Source organism: Macrobrachium rosenbergii, chromosome 8 (genome assembly GCF_040412425.1).
Source record: "Macrobrachium rosenbergii isolate ZJJX-2024 chromosome 8, ASM4041242v1, whole genome shotgun sequence".
Classification (NCBI taxonomy): Eukaryota; Metazoa; Arthropoda; class Malacostraca; order Decapoda; family Palaemonidae; genus Macrobrachium; species Macrobrachium rosenbergii.
In genome coordinates, this window is record NC_089748.1 from 79,359,095 (window position 1) to 79,383,145 (window position 24,051).

The 24,051-nt window shown below is 47.2% G+C and overlaps 1 protein-coding gene across 9 annotated transcripts in view; it reads right to left on the bottom strand.

Moving 5' to 3' along the window:
• Positions 1-1,643: 1,643 nt before the first annotated feature.
• Positions 1,644-24,051, bottom strand: part of LOC136841002 (interferon alpha-inducible protein 27-like protein 2B) — a 248,888-nt gene continuing 226,480 nt past the window's right edge. For all 9 annotated transcript variants that reach the window (XM_067108021.1, XM_067108028.1, XM_067108022.1 and 6 more), the window contains one exon: positions 1,644-2,159. In XM_067108021.1, coding sequence (XP_066964122.1) covers positions 1,824-2,159 — 336 coding nt within the window. In that variant the 3' untranslated portion in view covers positions 1,644-1,823. The remainder of the gene's footprint in view (positions 2,160-24,051) is intronic.

Below are 24,051 nucleotides of genomic sequence, written 5' to 3' on the forward strand. Positions count from 1 at the left end.
CTCCTCGGGTTGAGAACCGCCCCAGAGCCGACGGCACCCCATCTGCAGCTGAACAAACCTATGGGGGAACCCTCGTGGTGCTGGGAGAGCTCGTGACGGATGAACGCCACTCCCATCACTGCAGAGGCTCCGCGACGTGGCCGGCAAGTTCGCCTGCAGGCGCCATACATCGACAAAGCAACCACCTTCATGCCGCCACAGCTGTCATCCGCCACCCACGCCTTCGGCCAGAGTCGACGCCGTCCACCACTAACCAAGCCCTACAGGGGACCCTTCCGCGTGCTGGAACGAAACAGCAAGGCGTTCCAGCTGGCACTCCCTGGCAAGGACGACTGGGTTTCAATAGACCGGTTAAAGCCCGCCTTTCTGTCGGAGAGTCCCGACAGCGACGCAGCACCCTTCCGCCCAACCGCACTCCAGCACGCCACACCCCTCGCAGGCGCGGCCGCCCAGGAAGGGACCGCCAACCAACAGCCTCACAGGCGAGAGACCCTCCGTTATCTTTCAAGGAGCCGCGGCACCCTTCAGCGCCCCTGCAGATACAGGGATTAGTCAGAAGCGCCCCGTCTTGGAGGGGGAGTATTTGTAAAGTCACCACATCGGGTGCCAGCGTAGTGTTTCGCGGCGCCATTAATTAAGTCTCCGCTGAGCATGTTTTCTTTGGTGACTTCCCATTTTCTTCAAACTCAATTAGTCACGCCTAAAACGTGCCAGGTCACGCATTTTTAATCATTTTTACTTTATGCGTATTTATACAAATGTCGCACATTGTGTATCACATGTTTCTTCATTCACAGGCATCAAGACTGTATCCATATTGTAGTTCTGTATGTTTTGTATTGTAATTTGTACTCATTCACTGCATATTATTGTTTACTGTTTCAACCTCAGGTCACAGTCAATTCCATTGTCTCTCGCGGGCCGGCGTCAGTCGGCCGCTATATAAACTGCCTGGATCTGTAATAAAGTAGCAGTAACTTTTACCTGCTCGTTTCTTTGACACCTTACAGTATCATTTCAAAGATTAATACAGTAATAAGGTAATAGTTTAATGTATATTTCATGTAGGCTGGTATTTTTAGGCATACTTTGGTGTTTGACCCTTCATGGTAGACAGGTATAAGCATTTTTAGAGGGGCGTTGTAAGCAATCGCGGATTTGACCTATTCGTGGGGGAGTGGGGGACACATCCCCCGTGAAAACGGGGGGTTCACTGTAACCCACTAATGAGAAAATGTGACAAAAATGTTAACGATGATGATGTCACAATAGGACACAAATGAAATGGAATTGCTATTACAGTAGCTGCAAATAATTGCTTTCTACAATATACTTTCAAGTAAAACTGATGTCACCAACGAAGATGTTTCTCATTATTACTGCATTAATCTCTAATTCTAAGGATTATATTAGTACAATGTTATTTTCATTTTATCCTAAAAAGAATGGCATATGTTAAGTCTTTTATTTAAAAGTATCAACAGTATCTTGCACCATTATTCTCACTCAAGACTGTACAACTTATTTTAGTAGTGTGTGGAATATCTGTGGAAGTTTTTAGGATTACACAAACAAAACTACTTGATCCCACCCTTTTTAAAGCCAAACTATCAAACTGCCTGGGAAAATCAATAATAAAATAATGATCTCTTACCCATGTATTTGTCATTTGCCCTATGGATTCATACAAAAGTACATATGGTATGGTATGAAGGCTTCTTTATTATCCGGGTATATATGTGATCTTTAAAACTGAAACAAAACTATATTAAATGAAGAATTAATATATGGTATTCATACAATTCAAATTAAGACAATTTTCTTCAGTCACTTAATTCACTATCATCCTCATCATCTTTGTCTTTTCCATATGAAGTTTCACAATCTTCAGCCATTTCTTTTTTAAGGCTTGCAGCCTCTTCATATGGATCCTTACCATCTTCATTTTTCTTACTCTTGGAATCTTCACCATCATCATTTTTCTTGCTCTTGGAATCTGAGTCATTACAGTCACTACTGTTATCATCACGTGAAGCTTTGCCAAATAACTTTGAGAAGCCAAATGCAGCTCCTCCACCAACTCCTGCTCCAGCAGTACCTAATAATCCAGTTGCTGTAGCACCAATTCCAGCAGCACCAGCTGATTGTAGCACTGCAACCTACAGGAAAAACATAAAATTACCCAATTAGCTTCCTCTGAACCAAACCCATTCCACATGGTAAAAAACTGCAAAGAAATGAACATTTACTCTCTCAGCTCTTAACATGTTAAAATGTTCAGTTGTGGGTAATCTTCACTGGTAAATATCGGCATTATAACCAAAGTCTGATCTTATTAATATAAATTAATTACCTAATTGTGCATGCTATGTAAGTTTTCCTAATTCTGATCATCCACTGCATTCAGCTCTCCCATGAATAGTGCATGAACCATACAGTATGAGGTATGCAGTTAATTCTTAGTGTTACCTCTTCTTTTATAAGATTCAATATCACATAATATTCTAGAGGTTTTTTTCTAGCTGTGAACGAATTATAGAATGGTCTTGGTTATAAAAAGCTGGGTCAACTAAAGTGTAAAGGTTTAAACTGGGTGAAAATGCTTTTTTGTTGAGCAGAATAAGAGTTTCACTGCATAGTTTGTGCTTTTAATGGTATTCTTTATTTCTGTCAATATGTTTTCCATACTGAGCTGCTTTCCCTGATAGAACCCTTGGGCTTTTAGAATTCTGTTTTTCCTAGTTACATTACAGCTCAACCAACTCCTAGAATACTGTATTCCCGAAAGCTATATCACAACATACTCACCTACACTTCCAGTTCTTAACATGTTTTTGTTGGTCAAATGTAGGCATTTATCATTTATATTAGTGCCATCGCTGCTAATATACTACAACGAAAGTGTTTTATTAAGATTTAATAAATAAAATTCATAACTTGACCACCTACAACACTCCAAAATAGACAAAAACTTTTCATCTTGTCACTTTCCCTCATTCTCCTACTTACAGAGATACAGAGTTGCTTGGAGACCAAGGCTATAGTGGGAGGAATATAGAGCTGTGGAAGGCCCAGTTTTTCCTCTTGGGCAGTAAACCCAATTATAAAGCACTTGGTCCAGCTTTGGTAACTGTGCCTTTTTCATGATGCTGAGTTAGGGCTAAAATTCCCTGAGCATATGCTCTATGTTCTATGTAGGCTTTAATACCATAAGACATATAGGAGCTGGTCTTGTAATCATTCATTAAAATTTTATCATCACCAACATCTTTTTTCGGTTCTATTTTCTTAGGAACTGGCAATGCCCTTTGAAGAAACTTATTCATTTCCAGGTATGCTTACATCTTCACTTCAAAATACCCTTACCTCCTTTAGAAGCCATTTTAGAATAAAAGAAGTAAAAAATGCGCCGAAGTTTCTTCGGTGCAATCAAGTTTTCTGTAGTGTTATAATCAAGGCCACCGAAAATAGATCTATCTTTCGGTGGTCTTGGTATGATGCTGTATGAGCCATGGGCCATGAAACCTTGATGCTAGAGGGCTGCAATTTGGTATATTTGATGACTGGAGGGTGGATGATCAACTTAACAAATTGCAGCCCTCTAGCATCAGTAGCTTTTAAGATCTGAAGGCGGACAGAAAAAAAGTGCAGACAGAAAAAGTGTGGACGGACAAACAAAGACAGCACAATAGTGTTCTTTTACAGAAAACCAAAATGACGAATTATAAATAAATTTGTACTTTCATAACTAACAAGTAAAAGAAAACTACAACGACAAATTTTAAATAAATTTTGTATTTTTCATACCTAACAAACCTGCAGTCTAAACGTAAGGGGATAAATTCTCTAGTGTCTGCTGGAGTCTGGTTAAAAAACAGCTATGGGAGTCAGCTAATAGGGGAGTAGGAGGGAGCAGCGCAACCTGCCTTACCCCAGCTATGCAGCATCATACCAGCTTCCTTCCAGCCCAGGAAAAGAATGAGGGGTGGCTTGAGATGGGCCGGATACGTTAAGACTATAAGCTTGTTAGCCATGAAAAATACAAATTGATCTGAAATGTGTCATTTGTTCATATACAGAACAAACCTTTGGTCTTGATGTAAGGGAAGACCTACTCTTGGAGGGAGGATATGAGAGCCTTAGAACCGACTCAAGGTTCGGCTCACCTGGACTCACTTCCTGGCCAAAGGTAGGACATACGAAGGAGTTGAAAGCCTCTGATCTGTAAAGCACAAGTCTTCTGAACAGCCAGACATCTGGGCTAAGAGACAATGTAAATACATATCTACATTGTGTCCTGATGATGGTAAAGAACTGTAGGAGAAAACAAAGTTTATGTTAGCCACCAACCTTGTTTGTTGCCAGTTCCTATACAATTTGTATTGTATAGGAACAATCAAATATGACAATACAGAATGGAAGCTCGCTCACCTATGTCTAACCAGTTCCAGCACATGAAGAACCAATTTTCTCCAATGCCGGCTGGTAGAGGAGAAAAAGAAAGAGAAAGGAAGAAGACCAGTCACCTCATTCTCCCTTCACCACCATCTTGCGTAAGATACAAACTGTCCCGCAAGGGGCACTGGATGAGCTACACAACTTGTTGAGCAGCCACCACCAGACCCAAGGAAAAAGTGTCCAAGGACCTATGGGCAATGTCCCGCAGATAGGAGGATGTGAAGGTGGTTTGGTGAAGCCGGTTGTCTGCCTTAAAAATCTCGTGAACCGACAAATTCTTCTTGAAAGCGACGGTAGGGCCGAGACTCCTAACATCATGGCATGCACTGTATTGACATCTGAATGTGGAGCCGAACTGTAAGCTTTTCTAATCACTTCACATAACCAAAAGGAGATAGTATTCTTGGACAGTTCTTTCTTGTTCCAGCATATGCTAACAAAAAAGTCTTCAACATTCAGGTCTGAGATGACGAGTTCTTTTTTGATAGCTATGCAGTGCCCTGGCGGGGATTAAGAGTAATTCATCTGGGTCATACCAACAAAATCTCCAAGAGAGGGGATAGAGAAAGACTTGACTCTGTCATCATGAACTGAGGGATTTTATCTGGGTCATACCAACAAAATCTCCAAGAGAGGGGATAGAGAAAGACTTGACTCTGTCATCATGAACTGAGGGATTTTGAGTATTAGCTACGAATTCCATGTTAAATTCGAAGGCTACAGACCCTCTTATGTTTAACATTAAAAGAGAGACCATGTAATTCTCCGACTCTCTTTAATGAAGCTAAGGCCAGTAAGACAACCATCTTGAGGGTTAAAATTCCTGTCTGTTGAATCCCGTAAGGATTCATACAGAGGACGAGTGAGACGGCAAAGCACTAGGGTCAAGTCCCAATTAGGAGGTTTGAGATCTCTTGGGAAACAGGACTGTTCAAAACTCTTGAGAAACATAGACACTTCCCATGATGAAGAAAGGTCCACGTCCTTTAAACATAGAACCAATCCTAGAGCAGCTCTATAGCCCTTGATGGTTGAAACAGAGAGTAGTTTCTCCCTATGAAGAAAAATGGGCACGTCCACTACTCGTTGAATAGAATCTCTGACTGGAGAGAAATCCCAATGACAACACCAATAACAGTAGACTGCCCATTTTTCTTGGTACACAGCTGTAGATGATCTTCTGAGATAACCCGACATCTTGATATTGGTGATCCCACAATCCTGACGTCAGGAGATCTTCCAAGTGCACTCCCCAACCTTCGTAAGAGGTGTATGAGAACAGGAGAATTTCCGGAGGGGGAGAGTAAAAGGGCACCCCTAGGGTCAGGTTGTTGTCGTCCAGCCACCATGCTAAGTACTGTCTCACTTCTTTCACAAGAGGAACTAGAAGCAGGGGAGAATCCTTCGAAGGGGACCAAAACTCCTGGAACAGAGCAAAGGTGAAGATGCCCGTGAGGAACAAGTTTCTCCAGGGACAACAAGTAACCTAGAATGACCTGCCATTGATGTGCTGGCTGCTTCTGTATGGATGGAAAAGACTGGACAATGCTCCTGAACTTGTCTACTTGTTGATCTGATGGAAATACCCTTGCAGCTGTTGTGTCTATGAGCATGCCCAAGTAAAGGATCCTTTGGCTGGGTGAAAGACTGATGTCTCCAAATTTATCACGATGCCTAAGTCATGACAAAATTGGAGCAGACTCTGTCTTGGATTAGCTTTACACAAGAACTCGCCAGGAATAGCCAGTCGTCAAGGTATCTTATATTCCGTGAGAATGAGCCCAAGTTGAGACTAGGGTGAACACTCTTCTGAACATCTGTGGGGCAGTTGATAGGCCAAAGCAAAGAACCTTGAATTGGTAGACTATCTTCCAAGACTGAAGTGATGAAACTTCCTGGATGATTGGTGGATTGAAATCTGGAAGTATGTATCCTTCAGGTCTATCGTGAGCATGAAGTCGTTCTTCCTGATGGCTGCAAGAACTATTCGTCTGGTTTCCATTTTGAACTGCATCTTCCTGATGAAAAGGCTGAGAGTCGACAGGCCTATTACCAGTCTCCAATCGCCTATTGCTTTGGGAACCAGAAAGATGTGGTTATAGAAACCTGAAGGGTCCTATAATATCTCCACAGCTCCTGTTACCTTCATTTTCTTCACTTCCTCTTGGAGAGTTAGATGCTTTGGTGATCCTAGAGCGTACATTGATAGGTGAAGGGGAAGCTTGAAGAGAGGAGAAGGAAATTCAAAAGAAGTAGATATCCCAACCATAGAACATCTACTACCCAACTGCCAAGCTGCCCAGTGGCTCGCCAGGCAACCCCCCCACGGATGGCAGTGAGTGGGGGCGGGCGCCCCCTCTATTGTCTACCTTCTCTAGCTCTGCCTCTGCCTCCTCTGCTTGGAAGAGCAGGGCTGAAAGGGCTGTTGTGAGTGGCTTTGTTGGTTGGAGATGGTGAAGGTTGATGGGCTTTGCGAGGTGCCATCGTGCCTTGAGGTCTTTTAGGAGAAGTGTAAGATGAAGATTGGGGTCTGGGTTTGGAAAAGCCAGCACGAGAAGGACCAGACGATTTTGAGACAGCTTACTGTATGAGACAGTCATTGTTGTCTGCTCTACGCCAATCGATTGCAGTGTCAAGCTGGTCCTTGGGGAGGAGAGACGAGGAGCTTAAGATACCGCCATTCAGCAAAGCTAGTATGGTATCCGTACTGACAAATCTTGAGACTGGGGAGGGAGGCACTCTTCATTTTATTAACCAACTGGCCCACCTGTTAGCTGTTAAGTGAGCCATGTAAGATACTGCCTTACCGCCGGACTGCAACAACCTAAAGAAGGCGGCACTCTCTTAAGTGTCGTCCATGGTAGTGGAAGAGATCTTAGCCACTGCTGCAGCTCATACGTCAAGCCATGAAGCAGCTTGGAAAGCTGACAAAGCGGTTGTCTCCAAGATAATCGCCTCTCGATGAGTGAAGGACAGGCCTTAGGCTTTAATTTGATCTAATGAAATGCCTAAGCCTAGATGAACTAGGTCTAGGTCAACTTGCTTTGGCTGCAAGGCAACCTTGGAGATTGCATAAAAAAGTGGTGGAAGGACCTACTGGAGCGGAGTGAACTGTCCCGTCCAGAGACAGGAGAATTCACCTGACTAAGAATGAAACCAGCATGATAACCCCAAGGAAGACAGCCTCTTAGGTCCAAGAAGAGCTTCGACACCTGAAGTGTGATCAGAGGAGGCAGCCACAGTCTCTTCAACTAGGTCATTACACCCACGAATAAGCTCAACGACCTCAGCATAGGTAGTCATAAACTCCTGATGATCTGTATCTTCTACCCCTGGGCCACAGGAAACATGATCCGGCCTATCGACCAAGTCAGAGGGAGACAGAACATCACTTTTCACCACTGGAGTGTAGGCTCGTTCGGGCCTAAGACTTTCTTGGGGGCTGTACAGATCTGAAGAACAAGGAGGCATCTTGTCCTAATCTCGATCCCGCCTGCGTGAACGGAAGCGAGAACTATGATGGTTGCGTGGCCGTGTGGGGCTGTCGTTACGTGAAGAATGGTCAAGGCCATGTGAATGACAGCGCAGCTTATGGTCACAGACGTGTGATCAGAAGCACCGATCATGATCACTCCTAGGGAGAACGTGAGTGTGAACGAGGATGAGGACTACGAGAATGGTCTCTGTCCTGAGAGCGTTCCTTCAGTTGACTTCTTGATGGGAGCTTTATCATCTTTCCTACAGACTTTGGGGGCATTCATTCCATGAATGTGACAAGGAGATGGAGCAGAATTCACAGTCATTTCATGTGGAAAGTTCTGATCTGTAGGTTTAAAGATCCTACAGGTCTCCTCTCTGGGCTTGTGTTCTGCGGCACAAGAAACAGGGACAGGATGTGAATTGCATTCTAAAGCAGGAGAGACATGCCCATGATTGGACAGACAAGAATCAGCTGTAGGAGAAGAGGAGCGAAGGTTCGATGATGACCTGCGACTCTTCTTGCAAGGGGAATGATGAAATCCCTCTTCCTCCAATGTCTGAGAGGAATGGGTGGAACAGAAGACGAAGAAGAGGAAAATGAAGACAAAGATAAAGACGAAGATGAGGAAGCAGATCTGCAACGTCTCTCCTGTATTTAGGCAACTCAGCATGGCAGTACTTCTCAGGAAACAAATCTTTGACTCTGTCAAAGAGAGCCTGGATGACAGAGTCAGAGGGGGCAGATGTAGGCAGCTTAGGGAAGAAGGTCAATGGACATGGCATGGATGGAGACGGCATGGAGTAAGGGGCTGGGAGAGCTGCTGACAGACGAGATGATATCACAGAAACTTTGGCTCTGGAAACTGTCACGGGGAGAGCCGCTGAAAGTTGAGATGACGTCACCGAAGATCTGGAAACTGTCATGGCAGACATCACTGGGGTGCAAGAAGACATGCAATGAGACAATAGGCTGGAAAGGGTTGGTACCCCTATAAGTCTAACGACGCCCAACACTCAGACAGCTTCTACGCATCTCTCCCTAAAAAGACTGTACAAGTGGGAGCCGCCTCCTCCCTCACGGGGGAGGAAACTGTACAAGTGGGAGCTGCCTCCTCCCTCACGGGGGAGGAAGCTCTCCCCCCCTCCCCCATGAAAGATCAGGGGCAGCAACATCGATTACAAGATCTCCCAAACCCTCCTCGAATCTTCTAAAGATGAAACCAAAGAAGAATGAGAGGGAGAATAACCTTCATGAGATGATGATGCAGTGAGAGGAGATTTTGGTAAAGAAGAGGTGTAACAGGAAGGAACTGATACACCTGCCGCCAAGGGAGGCGTAAAGCCTTCCCGAGATGGTGCCGCAGATTTCCTCTTATACTTCCTCTCTTTATCAAAAGAGGCCAATCACAACACTAAGAAAAGGGATTACTTAATGCAATTGTTAGCTCTGCACCTACAACAAGTGGAATAGAGGTTTGTATCCAAAGAGGCCAAGCAATGAGAACAAGGGTTGTTAACAATCCCAGGGCATCATCTCAGAGGCCTGGGTTGCTTAGCTGATTCATGGGTTTGCATTTGAGTAAATGCAGAAAACACAATATCACACAGAAGCACCAACAATAAAGAAGGAAAAAACCAGAATGCCGAGGTGCAATGTGGGCAGGAAGTGCAAAATAACCAGCTTCTTGTGAGAGAGGGCAGCAGCCATCATGCTATGAAGGCGGCTAAAGAGAAACTGATATGATGCGGTGTAACTGGGGTAAGGCAGGTCGTGCTGCCCCCTCCTACTCCCCTATTGGCTAAATCCTGTTGCCACTAAATCCTTGTGCTAGTTTCTAACTAGAGTCCAGCAGGTGCTAGAGAATTTATCCCTTTATGTCAAGACCAAAGGTTTGTTCTGCATATGAACAAGTAGCATATTGCTTACAATGTACATGAATAGTCTGTCCACAATTTAAAACTGTCTCCCAACAAATATACGATTAGCGATACAATGGTCTATTACACCATACGCTTATTTTCAAGATTAGCATCATTATAGCTTCCAATCACAAACAACTAAAGTTTGCATTTAAGCTTAAAAGAAGTGACTACCGACCCATATACCAATTACTTTATCAGTATCTCTGAATGATGCCAGATAATTAACTCTTTCAGATGGAGATGAATAGTTACCAAGCCTCATGAGAGGAGCTAATCCTGCACCCTGTAATGTAACTCACCCAAGATGACTACTGTAGATACTGTATATTACCTGGAGTCCAACTGAATCGAATGGTAAGAGGAAGCCCAAAACTTTGTTCCAAACAAACTGGAATGTTTTCTAAATAATCAAAACACATTTTGATCAGGCTGATTATAAAATCTGCCATGTATAATCAAATTTTACAAAGATTCAGTTGCTGAATTTTCATGCTTCTACTTAATATCAGGATATACTGTATACTAAGCCTTTTAGCTTTTGTATCTGTAACATTTTTACCATTCAGCAGTGTTGAATATATTTGCTATGTGATCTGAATAACTAAGAGTTTATGAGTTTTTAATTTTTCACTTTCCTTTACTGTATTTTCTTCTATATCTCGTTGCTGTGGATCACGGAAATGGATTCAAGCAGTGGGAGATCAAAACCCTGTAAAATTACAGTAACTTGATTATCAGTTCTCAGCTTCACAACCAATATCTCTTTTCACAGCTTGGAGGACCATTCCAACCTGAATATGTTGCAAGGCAATGAGAGCTTTCATGACCTCGCTGTCTGTCTGCTTTACTAACACTTTGTTTTTGATAGGAATTAGGAGTCTGCTAAGGTACAATTCCAGGCCTCCTGGGAACATCCAAAGCCTTGGTTTTAGTTGGAAATCTGACATAATGGGTCCTTGGAGAAGAATGATGATCCAAAGATTGTATGGGATTGCAGGGGCCTAAAGAATGACTGGATATGAGTGCCATTTTTTTTTACTAGGAAACGAAAGTGAGAAGTCCAAATTGGTGGTGTGTGCCATCTCTGAATGAATCTGGTTGCTGAGGGGGCTATGTCCAAGGGAGATTAACTATGATAAGGGGTATCATTTCCCTGACTTCCTCTTACAGGAACTAAGAGGGATATCCTGGCCCAGTCCCTGTTCAGAGAGTGCAGAATCCCATCAAAAGACCAGCTCAATCAAACTCTCCTGCAAGTTCTTAAATCTTTTTGTTGGTTTACTACCAAAACAATCCTGGTTATCAAGCTGAACAAGGAATAGCTGTGGTCCTTCCTTCCACCTGACATGTGATGTGAGAGATTGCAATCATGTTCCTGATGTCTGCTGGAGTTACTGATTGTTTCCTCACCACTGGACTGGGTTTCTAATGATGACCAATGAGAGGTATCACGAGAATGAACATCAGCCTTTAGGATCCCCCAACTGGAAGGGTGAAGTCTGGCAGTGACAGTGATGACAGAAGAAGATCTTTGAGGCAACATTCCAAAACATGAGGAAGAATGACAGAGTACAGGGAGGGTTGAGAAAAAGGCAATTAGGCTTCTTCCATAAGTTCTTTGGATATCAAAAGCGGCAGGACTGGGTGCACAAATTCAACCTCATTTGGAGTCTTTGATGGTCCAGAAGTCTGCACGGATGGCCTGGGTTTGGTCAAAGGATGCAATGGCGAACCAACCAAGGATCATAAGGAGACTGCATAGCAGAAAGGATATAGTTCTGAATATAAAAAAAGTCATCCTTCATGGATCCTACAGGCTTCTCTACACAGGCAACAGACATAGTGGGAGAAATGGTAGACATGAGAACATCAACAGGTTTGGGGGCAGATGACAGGAAGCAGACATGGCCAGCCAGCTGAGTGGGTGTAATTGTGAATTCATACCCCAAGTAAGCAGAATAATTGGGTGATTCCATGAAAGCCAGCTGGGGAGCAAGCATGGTCCCAGACAGATGTGGGGGTGAACTGTCCTATACTAAGACAGAGGTAAAGTATAGCAACCTGGTCATTTCAGAGATAACAGAGTCAGCACACCTTCACGCATAAGGAGACAGGTGATCTTTGATACAGTATGCAGAGTGACATCACCTTGCTCCTTGGGAAGTGGAAGAGGCATGTGAGATGACACTACACCCATAGGCTGGTATTCCTTAAGAGTAACCAACAAGGAAAGTGATTCTGAGGGATTTCTTAGGACATAAAAATCCAAAGACACAGGTGCGCATACCAGTAGATATCTTCAAGGCATGTTCGTCACACCTCTAATGTGGAAGAATGGAGAAAGCAGTTCTTTTATAATGAACTGATCCATGTTTAAGTGGCAGTCATACTGAGGTTTTGAATGTTCAAATAAAAAAAATTGATTCTGCAATGATAACCATGAGGGCCTTTATCAAAGCCTATTTAGAAAGGTGCTACACCCTATCCAATATACAGTATAAGTGACTGTAAACACTAAGCATGAGATGACTTCTTAAAGCAGCAACAAGTTTGCTAGGAGTAGAATTGCTTTCTTATCTCTTACTCTCCAGAGGAGGATCGTTTGTCTATGAAATTTGAAAGGTGTAACATTATAGATCATAAAGTAAATATTTCCTACCTATAAAGACAAATTTTATGCTAAAAATAATTTTGCAAAGAACTGCAGCATTTTGTGGCCTGAGTCCTCAAGTTGCCTATCCTGTGACATTTAGCAAGACTTGATATTATGTGGACATAAATGCTGGAGGATTGCAAACTTGGTCTTAACCTAACATAGGTCTGCATACCTAGGAACATAACCTCCAATGGTTAAAAAATTTATACTGTACACCTAGGAACATAACCTCCACTGGTCCCAAAAATTTGTGTTCCTATTACAGCAAATATAAGGCATACAAAATTATTTTTTTAAAGTTCTTTGAATACTTTAGAAATAATCTTTCCAGCTAGATGTCACTTAAATGAAACTGCTGGTTTTTTGTACTGCAAACTAATATGGTTTTCTATTCCAGAAAAATAGCCTCTAAACCTTGTTATAAGGTGGCTCGAAATACACTCTGTATTATAAGATTAGAGGTCTTCATCTTGAGATTTGTGTCTATTTAATTCATCTTATGCTAGTTAATTCCTTGCTATTTAGAGAGAGAGTGGACCAAAGAAATGTTAGATCAATAATTCTGGCAATGCCAATCCGTATAGCCTGTAATGCCAGCCTGGCGAGATTGCAAAACGCCTTCCCACTTTTCAAGGTGAGCTAGTTTTATAACTCTTTATACAAAGCCTTTTACTTAGGCGATTAGCAGGAAACTGATTAGAAAGAAATTATGCTTTAGGTTCCCTTCCTGGTCACACCTACAAAATACAAAATACAACACTAGCATCAAAATATATCAAAATCCATGGTTAATTATCCAATGAGAGATGCCATCAATAGGCAAAAAAAGGGGGGAGATGACAGTTTATCTATGCAGCCATTAGGTGATACATGAAGAGTTGTTATTCAGATACTTAGGAGACTGGTCTGTTTACCCCGAGAACTGAGTCAGGAATTTTAATTTATTTAATTATCAAAAAACAACAAAAAAAGTCCACAAAAAGAAAATACTCATACAACCTTCTTGTTAGTAAGGAATCCTCATACAAAACTAAGAGGAAAATCTCCTGTGATTGGTGATCTGCAAACATCAACGTAAACAAAAATGGCAAAACCTAAGCTGCTCTACCCAGGGTAACTCATTAGCCTAATATGGCCATGAAAAAAAAGCCAATCCAGACTCAAAGTACCTATAATGTATAAGAGCCAAGAGCCTGGCAGATAATGGTAAGTAAAAATAATCTATGGGTGTTTAAGGGCAACTTCAAAAACTTCCTCACTTAACCTTGTCAACACCACATAACTGTAAATGTTCAGTATGCTTACAGACAACAACCATCACACTCTAAACTGAAAACTTTATGCAAAAGGCAATTATCTGCATTTTTAATCCATACATGTACTTGTAACAAAATATACTGCATAAATACACTGAAAAACCCTGCAACCCCTTCTTTTTCTCTCTCATAAATGGCAGTTCACTAGGTTGGTAGCCTACCTGTGTTTACCCACAGCCTACCATGGTTTTAGGACCTTTAATATATTTTTATACAGCAACTTTATCAGTTTTTACCGTATTGTATTATCAGTTTTTGCCATACTGTATTACCATACACGAGATACAAAATGTGTATGTGAACTATTGACCTTGGCTAGCCAAGATGTTACACTCACAATATCCATTTGCTTAAGTCAAATAGGCTATTACAGCCATACTTAAGATAAAGGTAATGGTAATGAAACTGTTATTTTATACTGTACTGTTTTCTTATTTCATCATCGTAATATATATAAAAAAATGATCGTTTGTAATGTTTACATTCTCAGAATCTGATGATTGAGCCTGTAAAGCCACCGACAGAGTCGTCAGCGGAGTCTCCATCGAGTGTGTCATTCACTAAGTCTCCACTGAGCAAGTTTTCTATGGTGGCGTCCCATTTTCTTCGCCTATACAATTAGTCACGCCTAACGTGCCAGGTCACGCGATTTCAATCAATTAAACTGTATATTTATTTTGTTCACCTGTTGTCAATTGTGTATCTTGCATTTCTTCTTTCACAGGCATCAAGATTGTACCCAATTTCACTTCTGTCTATTTTTACATTGTAAAGTGTATTCAATCACTGTTTTTATTTGTTATTTAATATCGACCTCAGGTCACTGAGGCTCCCATTGTATTCCGCAGCTCGGCGCCAGTCTGCCGCTATATAAACCACTTGGGTCGTGAATAAATTAGCAGTCTTCTTTTGCCTGCTCGTTTTTTTGCACCTCTTACAGTGGTGACCCCGGAATAGTCCTGGAGCCATTAGCAGACCCATACAGCGACTCAGTCTTGGCTCCAGGTACTCACTTATGCCCTTAGCGGACTAAAGACGGCGCTGTAACCAGCGTTTGGGCGTGCTGACTCTTGTCGGCAAAATCACCAGCGTCATTAACGGACTCACATGGCGCGCTTCCGAGTGCATTTTGAAGCGAGTACCCCACTCCAGTAAGAGGGCAAGGAGCGAGCATGGACGCGGACATCCCCTCCCTTGTACAGTTAACCATGAACCTCGCGGATTCAGAGGTGTACCTTCCTCCCATCTCACCCACGCCCGCCCCAGCGCCGAGGCTCTCAGGCTCCTCCACACCCATGCCCGTGCCCCGCACACTCCCTGGTCCGGCAACGCAGTCACGGGCCGCCCTGTCCGTAAAGCTGCCGCCGTTCACACAGGGGAACCCAACGACGTGGCTGTACAGGGTCGAGAGCCAGTTCAGGATAAGCGGACCTGACCGACGAAGTGCTGCAGACTGACAGTCTTCAACGCCCTGCCGGAGGAAGTATATAAAAAACTCGTCCAGCAAGTGTCCGCCACAAGCCCCCTCACATACCACACCCTGAAGAAGGCCCTCCTCGAGACATGCTCCCTACCAATCGCCGAGCGGGCTGCCCGCACCATCGACCTTGCCGTCAACCCGTGGCACGATCTGAATGCCGTGGAAGCATGGGGCATGATCGAGGACCTACTCTCACTCCCAGACTTCGACGGCAGCAAAAAGCAGCAGGAGTTAAGCCTGTCGGGAGATCTACTTTCGCCAGCTCCTCCCAGAGGTCCGCACCAGATTCTCACCCTACACCATGCCCCTTGGCGCCCTCATCCAAACAGCGCAGCACCTGACAGACTGCGTGAGGACAACGAAGCGGTTAGCAGAGCCCACACTCCCAGTAAACGCCGTCCAGCAGGAAGAAACCGCGGAGCAGGAAGTCAACGTCGTCACCAGGAGGCAACCGCCGCCCCACAACAGATGGAGCTCCCTGGGCCTGTGCCACTACCACAAGCGGTTTGGCAAAGACGCCCGGAACTGCCTGCTGCCCTGTTCATTCACCCGTTCAAAAAACGGGGCGGCGTACCACAGGACAGACCGCCATGGCAACCAAAAACCCAGGGGCCCAGAATCACTGGGTTCTCGTCTGCGACACCGTCTCCGGCAGGATGATGCTGGTCGACCACGGGGTCATGAGATCGATCTTCCAGCATCCAAGGAGGACCTCAAGCGAGGAACTGGATCAGCTGCCCTCCTGACAGCCGCCAACGGATCCCCCATCCTCTCCTACGGCACCAGGCCCCTGTCGATCTCCATCCTTGGCCGGAGTTATTCCTGGGATTTCGTCATCCTGGGTGCCGATTTCCTTGTGCACTTCGGCCTGGCAGTTGATGTCGGGTGGAAGCGCCTCCTCGACACCGACTCCTGCCGGTCCCTCCCGTTGGCAACGGGACCCAAGGTGCCCACCATCTGCTCCGTAGCCCCCCACCAATATGCACAGCTGCTAACGGAGTTTCCGGATGTGTTCAGGCCCGAGCTCCGCCAATTCCCCGGGGCCCCAGCCAAACATGGCATATACCATCACATAGTAACCAAGGGCCCCCCACACATGCGAAGTTCCAGAGGCTTCCCCCATGTCGCCTGCAGGAGGCCAAAGACGCATTCGCAGAAATGGAGTGAACGGGAATCTGCAAAAAGGCCTCCAGCCCATGGGCCTCCCCCCTCCACATGGTGCAGAAACCGGACGGCTCTTGGAGACCCTGCGGCGACTACAGGCGTCTTAACATCGCAACGAAGCCCGACCACTACCCCCTGCCAAACATGCGGGACCTAACGGCCTCCTTCCATGGGGCCAAAATATTCACTAAACTAGACCTTCTAAAATCATATTTTCAGGTACCTGTCGCACCAGAGGATATACCAAAGACCGCCATCATCATGCCTTTCGGGTCCTACGTGTTTGCCTTCTCCACCTTTGGCCTGAGGAATGCCGGGCCGACCTTCCAGCGGCTCATGGACAGCATCCTCGGGGACCTGAAGTTCTGCGTCTGCTACGTAGATGATATCCTCATATTTTCCAGGTCCCCCAGCGAGCACCAGAAGCACATCCGGGCAGTCCTGCAGGAGAACGGCCTCGTCGTGCGATTCAACAAATGCACCTTCGGAGTCCAGAAAGCCGACTTCCTAGGCCACGAGGTATCCCCAGCAGGTGTCCGCCTGCTCACATCCAAGGTCGCAGCCATCACCAGGTTCCCCACCCCCACCTCCGTCAAGGCCGTCCAAGAGTTCCTCGGGATGGTGAACTACTACAGGCGATTCATCCCGGGATCGCCAAGACACCAACCCCCTGACGGAAGTTCTCAAAGGCCAACCAAAGTCCCTGTCGTAGGGACCCAGCCAGCAGCAGGCCTTCTCCCTGACGAAGGCCGCCCTCGCCGAGGCAACCGCCGTGGCACACCAGGATCCTCCAGCTGACAACGGACGCCAGCAACGTTGCCTGTGGTGCTGTCCTGGAGCAGGTCATCAACGGCGTTCCCCAGCTCATCGCCTTCTTCAGCAAAAGTTCAACCCGCAGAGGCCGCTACAGCACCTTCAACAGGGAACTCTGCGCAACCGCCAGTCCGGCACTTCAAAGTTCCTCCTGGAGGGACACCCTTCACAATCTTCACGGACCACCAGCCGTTGGTTCACGCCTTCACCAAGCAGGGGACGATGGTCTTCCAGGCAGCAGCGACACCTCTCAGCCATCGCCGAATTCACCTGCTCCGTCAGGTACCTCTCTGGCAAGAAAAATCCTGTGGCAGACGCCCTCTCCATGGTCGAGATGAACGCGGTGCAGCTCGGGGTAACTCACCGAAGACCTCGCCAGGAACAGGCCGCGGACCCGGAAACCCCAGCCTACGCCGCACCGTCACGTCCCTCAAGTGGAGGGACATGCCTCACCACCGAGGGCCCAAGTCTCTCTGTGACATCAGTACTGGCCAGCCCGCCCTTGGTTCCAGCCTCCGCTGCCGCTAGGTATTCGACATCATTCACGGCCTCTCCCATTCTTCTGGCAGGACGTCGGCCAAGCTACTGTCAAAGAAGTTCGTCTGGCATGGAGTGCAGAAAGATGCCAAGTCCTGGGCGAAACAGTGCCTGCAGTGCCAAACCAGCAAGGTGGGACGTCACACACAGTCTGGGGTAGGCGAGTTCCCGCAGCCAGTGCAGCGCTTCGGCCACATCCACATCGATGTCGTCGGGCCCCTTCCCCCATCAGGCGGGTCCAGATATCTCCTGACGGTAGTAGATCGCTCAACGCGGTGGCCTGAAGCCACACCGATGCAAGAAGCCACCGCCAGTACTTGTGCCAAGGCCCTGCTTTCCAGTTGGGTCAGCCGTTTCGGCGTCCCGGACCACATCACAACTGACAGGGGCCCCGCCTTCCTGTCCGAGTTATGGTCCGCCCTGGTTCGGCTGCTGGGAACAACGCACCACAACACCACGGCTTACAACCCGGCGGCCAATGGCCTGGTCGAGCGGTTTCACAGGTCCCTGAAGGCGTCTCTCATGGCCCGCTGCACCGCCGAGGATTGGAAATATTAGCTGCCATGGGTCCTCCTCGGTTTGAGAACCGCTCCCAGGGCCGACGGCGCCCAGTCCGCAGCTGAAAAAACCTACGGCGAGTCCCTCGTGGTCCCGGGCGAACTTGTGATAGAAGATCGCCACAACCTGTCAGTGCAGAGGCTCCGCGATGTGGTCGGCAAGTTCGCCCCCTGCAACCGTACATACATCGACAGGTCGACCACCTTCACACCTCCGGGTCTGGCATCCACCACTCACGTCTTCGTCAGGAATGATGCCGTCCGCCCACCACTGACCAGGCCCTACAGGGGCCCCTTCCGCGTGCTGAAGCGGAACAACAAGGCGTTCCTGCTTGCGCTTCCCGGCAGGAATGATTGGGTTTCGGTAGACCGGGTAAAGCCCGCCCTCCTGGAGGATGACGCAGACGTCACCGCAGCACACCCCCTACCCAGCCACCCTTCACGGCAGAACGGCCCCTGCAAGCAGTGGCACGCCGCGCCAGAAAAAGCCGCCCTCACCCGCAGTCAGACAGCCTCACACGCCTCACGCACAGGGCGCTCCCCATTGCTCTCCCGCAGCAGTGGCACCCTCCAGCGCCCCAGCAGATACGCAGACTGATCAGACGTGTCCCACATCTTGGGGGGGGAGTATTGTAAAGCCACCGACAGAGTCGTCAGCGGAGTCTCCATCGAGCGTGTCATTCGCTAAGTCTCCGCTGAGCAAGTTTTCTATGGTGGCGTCCCATTTTCTTCGCCTATACAATTAGTCACGCCTAATGTGCCAGGTCACGCGATTTCAATCGATTAAACTGTATATGTATTTTGTTCACCTGTTGTCAATTGTGTATCTTGCATTTCTTCTTTCACAGGCATCAAGATTGTATCCAATTTCACTTCTGTCTATTTTTACATTGTAAAGTGTATTCAATCGCTGTTTTTATTTGTTATTTAATATCGACCTCAGGTCACTGAGGCTCCCATTGTATTCCATGGCTCGACGCCAGTCTGCCGCTATATAAACCGCCTGGATCATGAATAAATTAGCAGTCCTCTTTTATCTGCTCGTTTTTTTGCACCTCTTACAAGCCTACTAACAAAAGAGTTAGGAGAATCATTTCTGAGTCCAGTCCCGTGTCAGCCGGTGAAATTCCATTACAGCACGAATTTCTAGGTATAAAAATGCTAGATATACCAGAAAAAAGAGTTTCAGGAAAGCTGGGGTTACTACCCCCAGTCGAGCGTCTTCTAGGAAGGCGTCGGTATAAGGAAGGGTGAGTGAAATACCACTACCACGGAAACATACTCGAAAGATCTCTCCTTATCAAAACCCCGAACAGAGCGGTGAGCCGTTACAGCCCCCTACACTCAACACCCGCCAGGGCCCAGCGACACCAGCGCCACCTACCTCATTCCATTTTCTAGCACGTGATTGCGACCTTTTCCTTTTGTGTGCTCGTGCCCTTTTTGGATTTATTTTCATCTTTCGCCATGTCATCGAGCAGCTTTACCATCTCCAAGTTAAGTACCATCTTCTTGTGGGGTTTTGTTCTATTTTTTGGCTGTTATGGTCTCGTCTTTTCATAAATATTGAGATCTTATTATGGCCACGGCGTCCCTCCGCCAGCCATGTCGATCATGAGGCTAAGCGACCCCATCAGTTCTTTTCTGTTGGGGTTGTCTCCTTGTCGTTATAGATGTATTTTTGCCCCTTGGTTCCCATCCTGGTGGGTTCCCTGCGGTGGCTCCCCCTTTTTCTCGAATTTACGTATCATTGGCCTGTCGGCCTTTGTGAGGGTGATGCCCGTCAGGCAACCCCAGGTTGGGTTCCTTATTATTTTTGGTCTGTATTAGGCTAATTATTTTATTCTTGGAGATGGTGCTCTCTTTTTATTTTATTTTATTCATTGTTTACCTCCTCGTGGTGGCGGCAGCCTCAGATCTAACCGCTTCCCGAGGTAGGCTACGCACCCTATTGAGCACATTTTTGTTCCCATTTTTATGTGTGATGGTTATTTAGTGGAGTAGGCTTGTTTTGCTTCCATCCCCTTGCCCTTGGTGTGGAGATCATCAGGTTGAGGGAGTTTTGGTTGCTGTTTCCTCCGGGTCGTTTTTTGGTGGGCAGAGTGAACCCCTTAGTTCTCTTCCTTCCTTTGGGGAATAGAGTTCTTTGGATGTGTTTCCTCTAGGCTAGTTGCCTCTTTTGCCCCCTCTTCTCGATCCCGGTTGGTTCTCGGCACAAAATTTCTCTCCCTGTTGCTTCCTCCTCCCCTCCGCACTCCTTCCATTTTCCTAGCCTATACTAGGTTAGGTCCCTATTAGGCTTCGCCTAGGAAGGAGTCGGGCATCAGGCTGGGTAGCTTCCCTTGTAGTAGGCCACCCTCCCAAGTTTCATTATTCTTGGAGTGGTGTATGTGTGCAGTTGAGCGGGTGATATTTTCCCCCTGTCTCCTGTTCCCTTTCTTCGTAGCCTACCTCTCTCCCCTACTCCCCCCCCACCACCCCTCCAGCCTTGCTCTACTCGTGCGGGTGACGCTAGATGGCGTTTTCTCCCGTTCAGGGACTCCTCCATTTGGTAGAGGGATTCGCTCCCTCCCATACAGTCCCTAGCATCGCTGTGTTGGTGTTGGTGGTTGCTAGCTCGAACGTGTTCGACACTCTATCCCACACTTCTTTTCTCCCGTCGGGTTACTTGGCTAGGGTAATATATATTTGCTCCGACCATGTTATGAACATATGAGCATCTTGCCCACCTTGTTTCTCCCGCGGGGAAGTAAATGAGAAAGGGATTTTTATTATATAAGGAGGCGGATCCCTCCGGTCTCCGAGTATTTACCCTTGTACCGTCACTTGTTTAATGTTATTGTTTATGAATATACATATTTAGATAAGTGTGTTTATCTAACGGAGTACTCTCCTCATTTATATATATACGTGAGTCGGTTCTACACCGGGGCTCCGCCGTTATTTTACTGGCAGCCCTTGCGGTGAGTTCTTGTTGTCTCATTCCTTTCATTCCCGGAGTATTCCGGGTCTGGAAGCTTTTACCTTCCACTCTGTGTATTTTAGAGCTTATTGGCCTAGTTTATGAAAAGGAGTTCTTCTCCGCCGGAGTATTCGGTTGTAGTCAATTTCCGGCCTTGCCGGCTTTAGATTGCTTAGAGTGGTGGGTTCATGTACTTTTTCTACTTACAGACTGTTCGCTGTGAGGAGTCGGGTGTACCGCTTCACTCCAACAACCCTACGGTCACGTAGTGTGCCGGACCCACGCTGGTTGTGCGGTCCGGCTCGACGACCTGGTAGTTTGGCACCCTGATGGTTGTGAGGTTTGCTTCGCCTTGTGCGCAACCGTCCAGGATGAGTCGGTAAGTGACAGTCTTCCTCCGTTTTACGCTCCTCATATTGTATATTGTTTACGTGGTTCCCGGACTGTTTTTTTTTTCGTTCTTGACTAATTGCTGGTTTTCTTACAGGCGGACGAGTCTTCCAAGAAGTCTGCCTTGGAATCCCTCCGGGCCTGGGTGGCTGGGTTTGGCAGGAACGTTCGTCGGGAAGCCCTACGTCCTCGATGCCAAGTTGAGAGACCTGCTCTACCCGGCACACGGTGGCGGCTGCAGTGCCAGAAGATCTTGCCACCCCCATCATCCAGCAGATCCGGGATGCGACCCAGCCACCCCAAGTGGATATCCTCTACGCCGAGGTTTCGGAGGACGTCGCCGCCTTAGACTTAGACCTGGAACCTATGAATACTGAACAGGACCAGGTGGTAAGTAGCGAGGTAGGTGAGGTTGTTGGGGCAGGCCCCCTTTTGACTCCCCAGCTTCATCCATTTCTTCATTTGCAGGTTTGTGAAGTCTTCCTCCTTGGGTGATAGAGCTCCGTCTGCTATCCCCAAGTTGAAGTTGAAGACTTCATGGAAGGCGAAGGGCTATAAGTCCTCGTCCTCCAAGAAGGCATCGCCCTTCCCCCGTCAAGGCTAAGGTCTCAGCACCTGTAGCCTCCGGGAGCAAGTCTGGTTCCTCCGGCAAAGGCGCGAGTAAGAGGGCTGCAAACCAAGCCCTCCTCGCCAGCCTGCCTTTGACGAGAGGCCTTTGCGAACCAACTTTTCAAAAAGTTCACGGAGGATTTGGACACGAGATTCACCAAAATCTCCGAAAAGTTGGCCAGTCATGATAATATACTGGCGGGAATGGCTCGCCCACCCCAGCCGAACCCCAGTATGTCATCCCGACACAGCGGACCTCCCGCCTTTCGATGTCGGTAACCCTTGGCGTTTAAGCCCTCCGTGCCATCCAACATGATGGCAAACTTACGGTTGAAGGTCTTGGCACGAGACGGTTGGAGGAATGGAATTCTTCCCCGATCGATCTCTTGCCCCCTACCCAGGCTTCGTAAGATTAACGGAGGAAGCATGGGTTCGGTCGGATAAGGTTCCTAGGAGACTGTCATCGTCCCTAGGGACCAAGCTCAGTCGGCTCTCCTGCGCACTCTGGCCGGAGTGGCAGGCAGAAAATACAAAGTTGACTCCTTTCAAGGGCAACTTCACAATGTTTGCCCTGGGAGACAACTTGCCCACCCCTTGCTTGAACAAAGTCGCTCTGGCTACGGCCCGGCGTGCTTTGAAGGTAATCGTTACCGCAGCTGAGGGAAACAGACCCCACTTCCTGGTATTCCCAGGAAGTGACGAGTTCTGGGTGGATGCTCCGTCCACTTTCACTGTTGGGAAACTGGACCCCTTCTGTGCTTCCTCACAGTTCAGTGAACAGCTCCCCAAGCTGCCGGAATCTTTGTTAAAGCGGAGTTTGATGCCCGGACTAAGTTAGCCCGGTCCTTGAACTCCGTCTGCCTTACTGGAAGCCACTGCCGTCTCCTGCGCTGGACGAGCCATTTTTTCAAGTCTTGGCTAAGTCCCTGCTAGCTGGCTTTCAGTCTGACCTTTCGAGTTCATCATGGCCAGACTGGAATGCAGAAAATTCATTTTGCCGATGCCACTATCCGTCACGAGTCTTACAAGCTTGTTAAGAGCTCGATCTGGGGCCTAACCTCTTCCCAGAAGAAGAGGTTACGAATGTTATGGCTGAGGCTACAAGGGCCAACCAGAGTCTGCGCTCTCGCTGGGGCATTTCTGCCTACAAGCGCAAGACCCCAGAATCTGGCGGCCCCAGACGATCGAGGAGGCAAACGTTTCAGGAGACATAAGAGGCCCCACCATCAGGCGGTAGTTCAAGCCGTCCCGGTCTCGGCAGTGGCACAGCCCTCCACCTCAAAGGCTCACCCCCAACAATATGTGCTGGTCCAACCAGCTCATTCCCTTGCTGCGCCCTCGTATGTTGCTTCGCCAGCATACAACCCCACCTATGAGGGCCGTGGATACTTTCACGGCCTTAATAGCATCGCAAGGGGGGGAAGAGGCAGGGCCCCTCATAGAGGAAAACCCAACACCACCCCAAGAGGAAGACCTGGACGTGGTAGAGGGAACAAACCAGCTCCCTCCCACTGAGAGAACACAGGTAGGTGGTCGCCTGTATTGGTTCAGGGACCAATGGACCTTCAGCCCTTGGGCACACAGCATTGTGTCCAAAGGACTAGGATGGAGCTGGATCAAAGGACCCTCCTCCTCTAACCAGGTTTTACCAGCCACCCTCATCAATCCTACAGGATTACGGACAGAATTGCTCAACAAACAAGCAA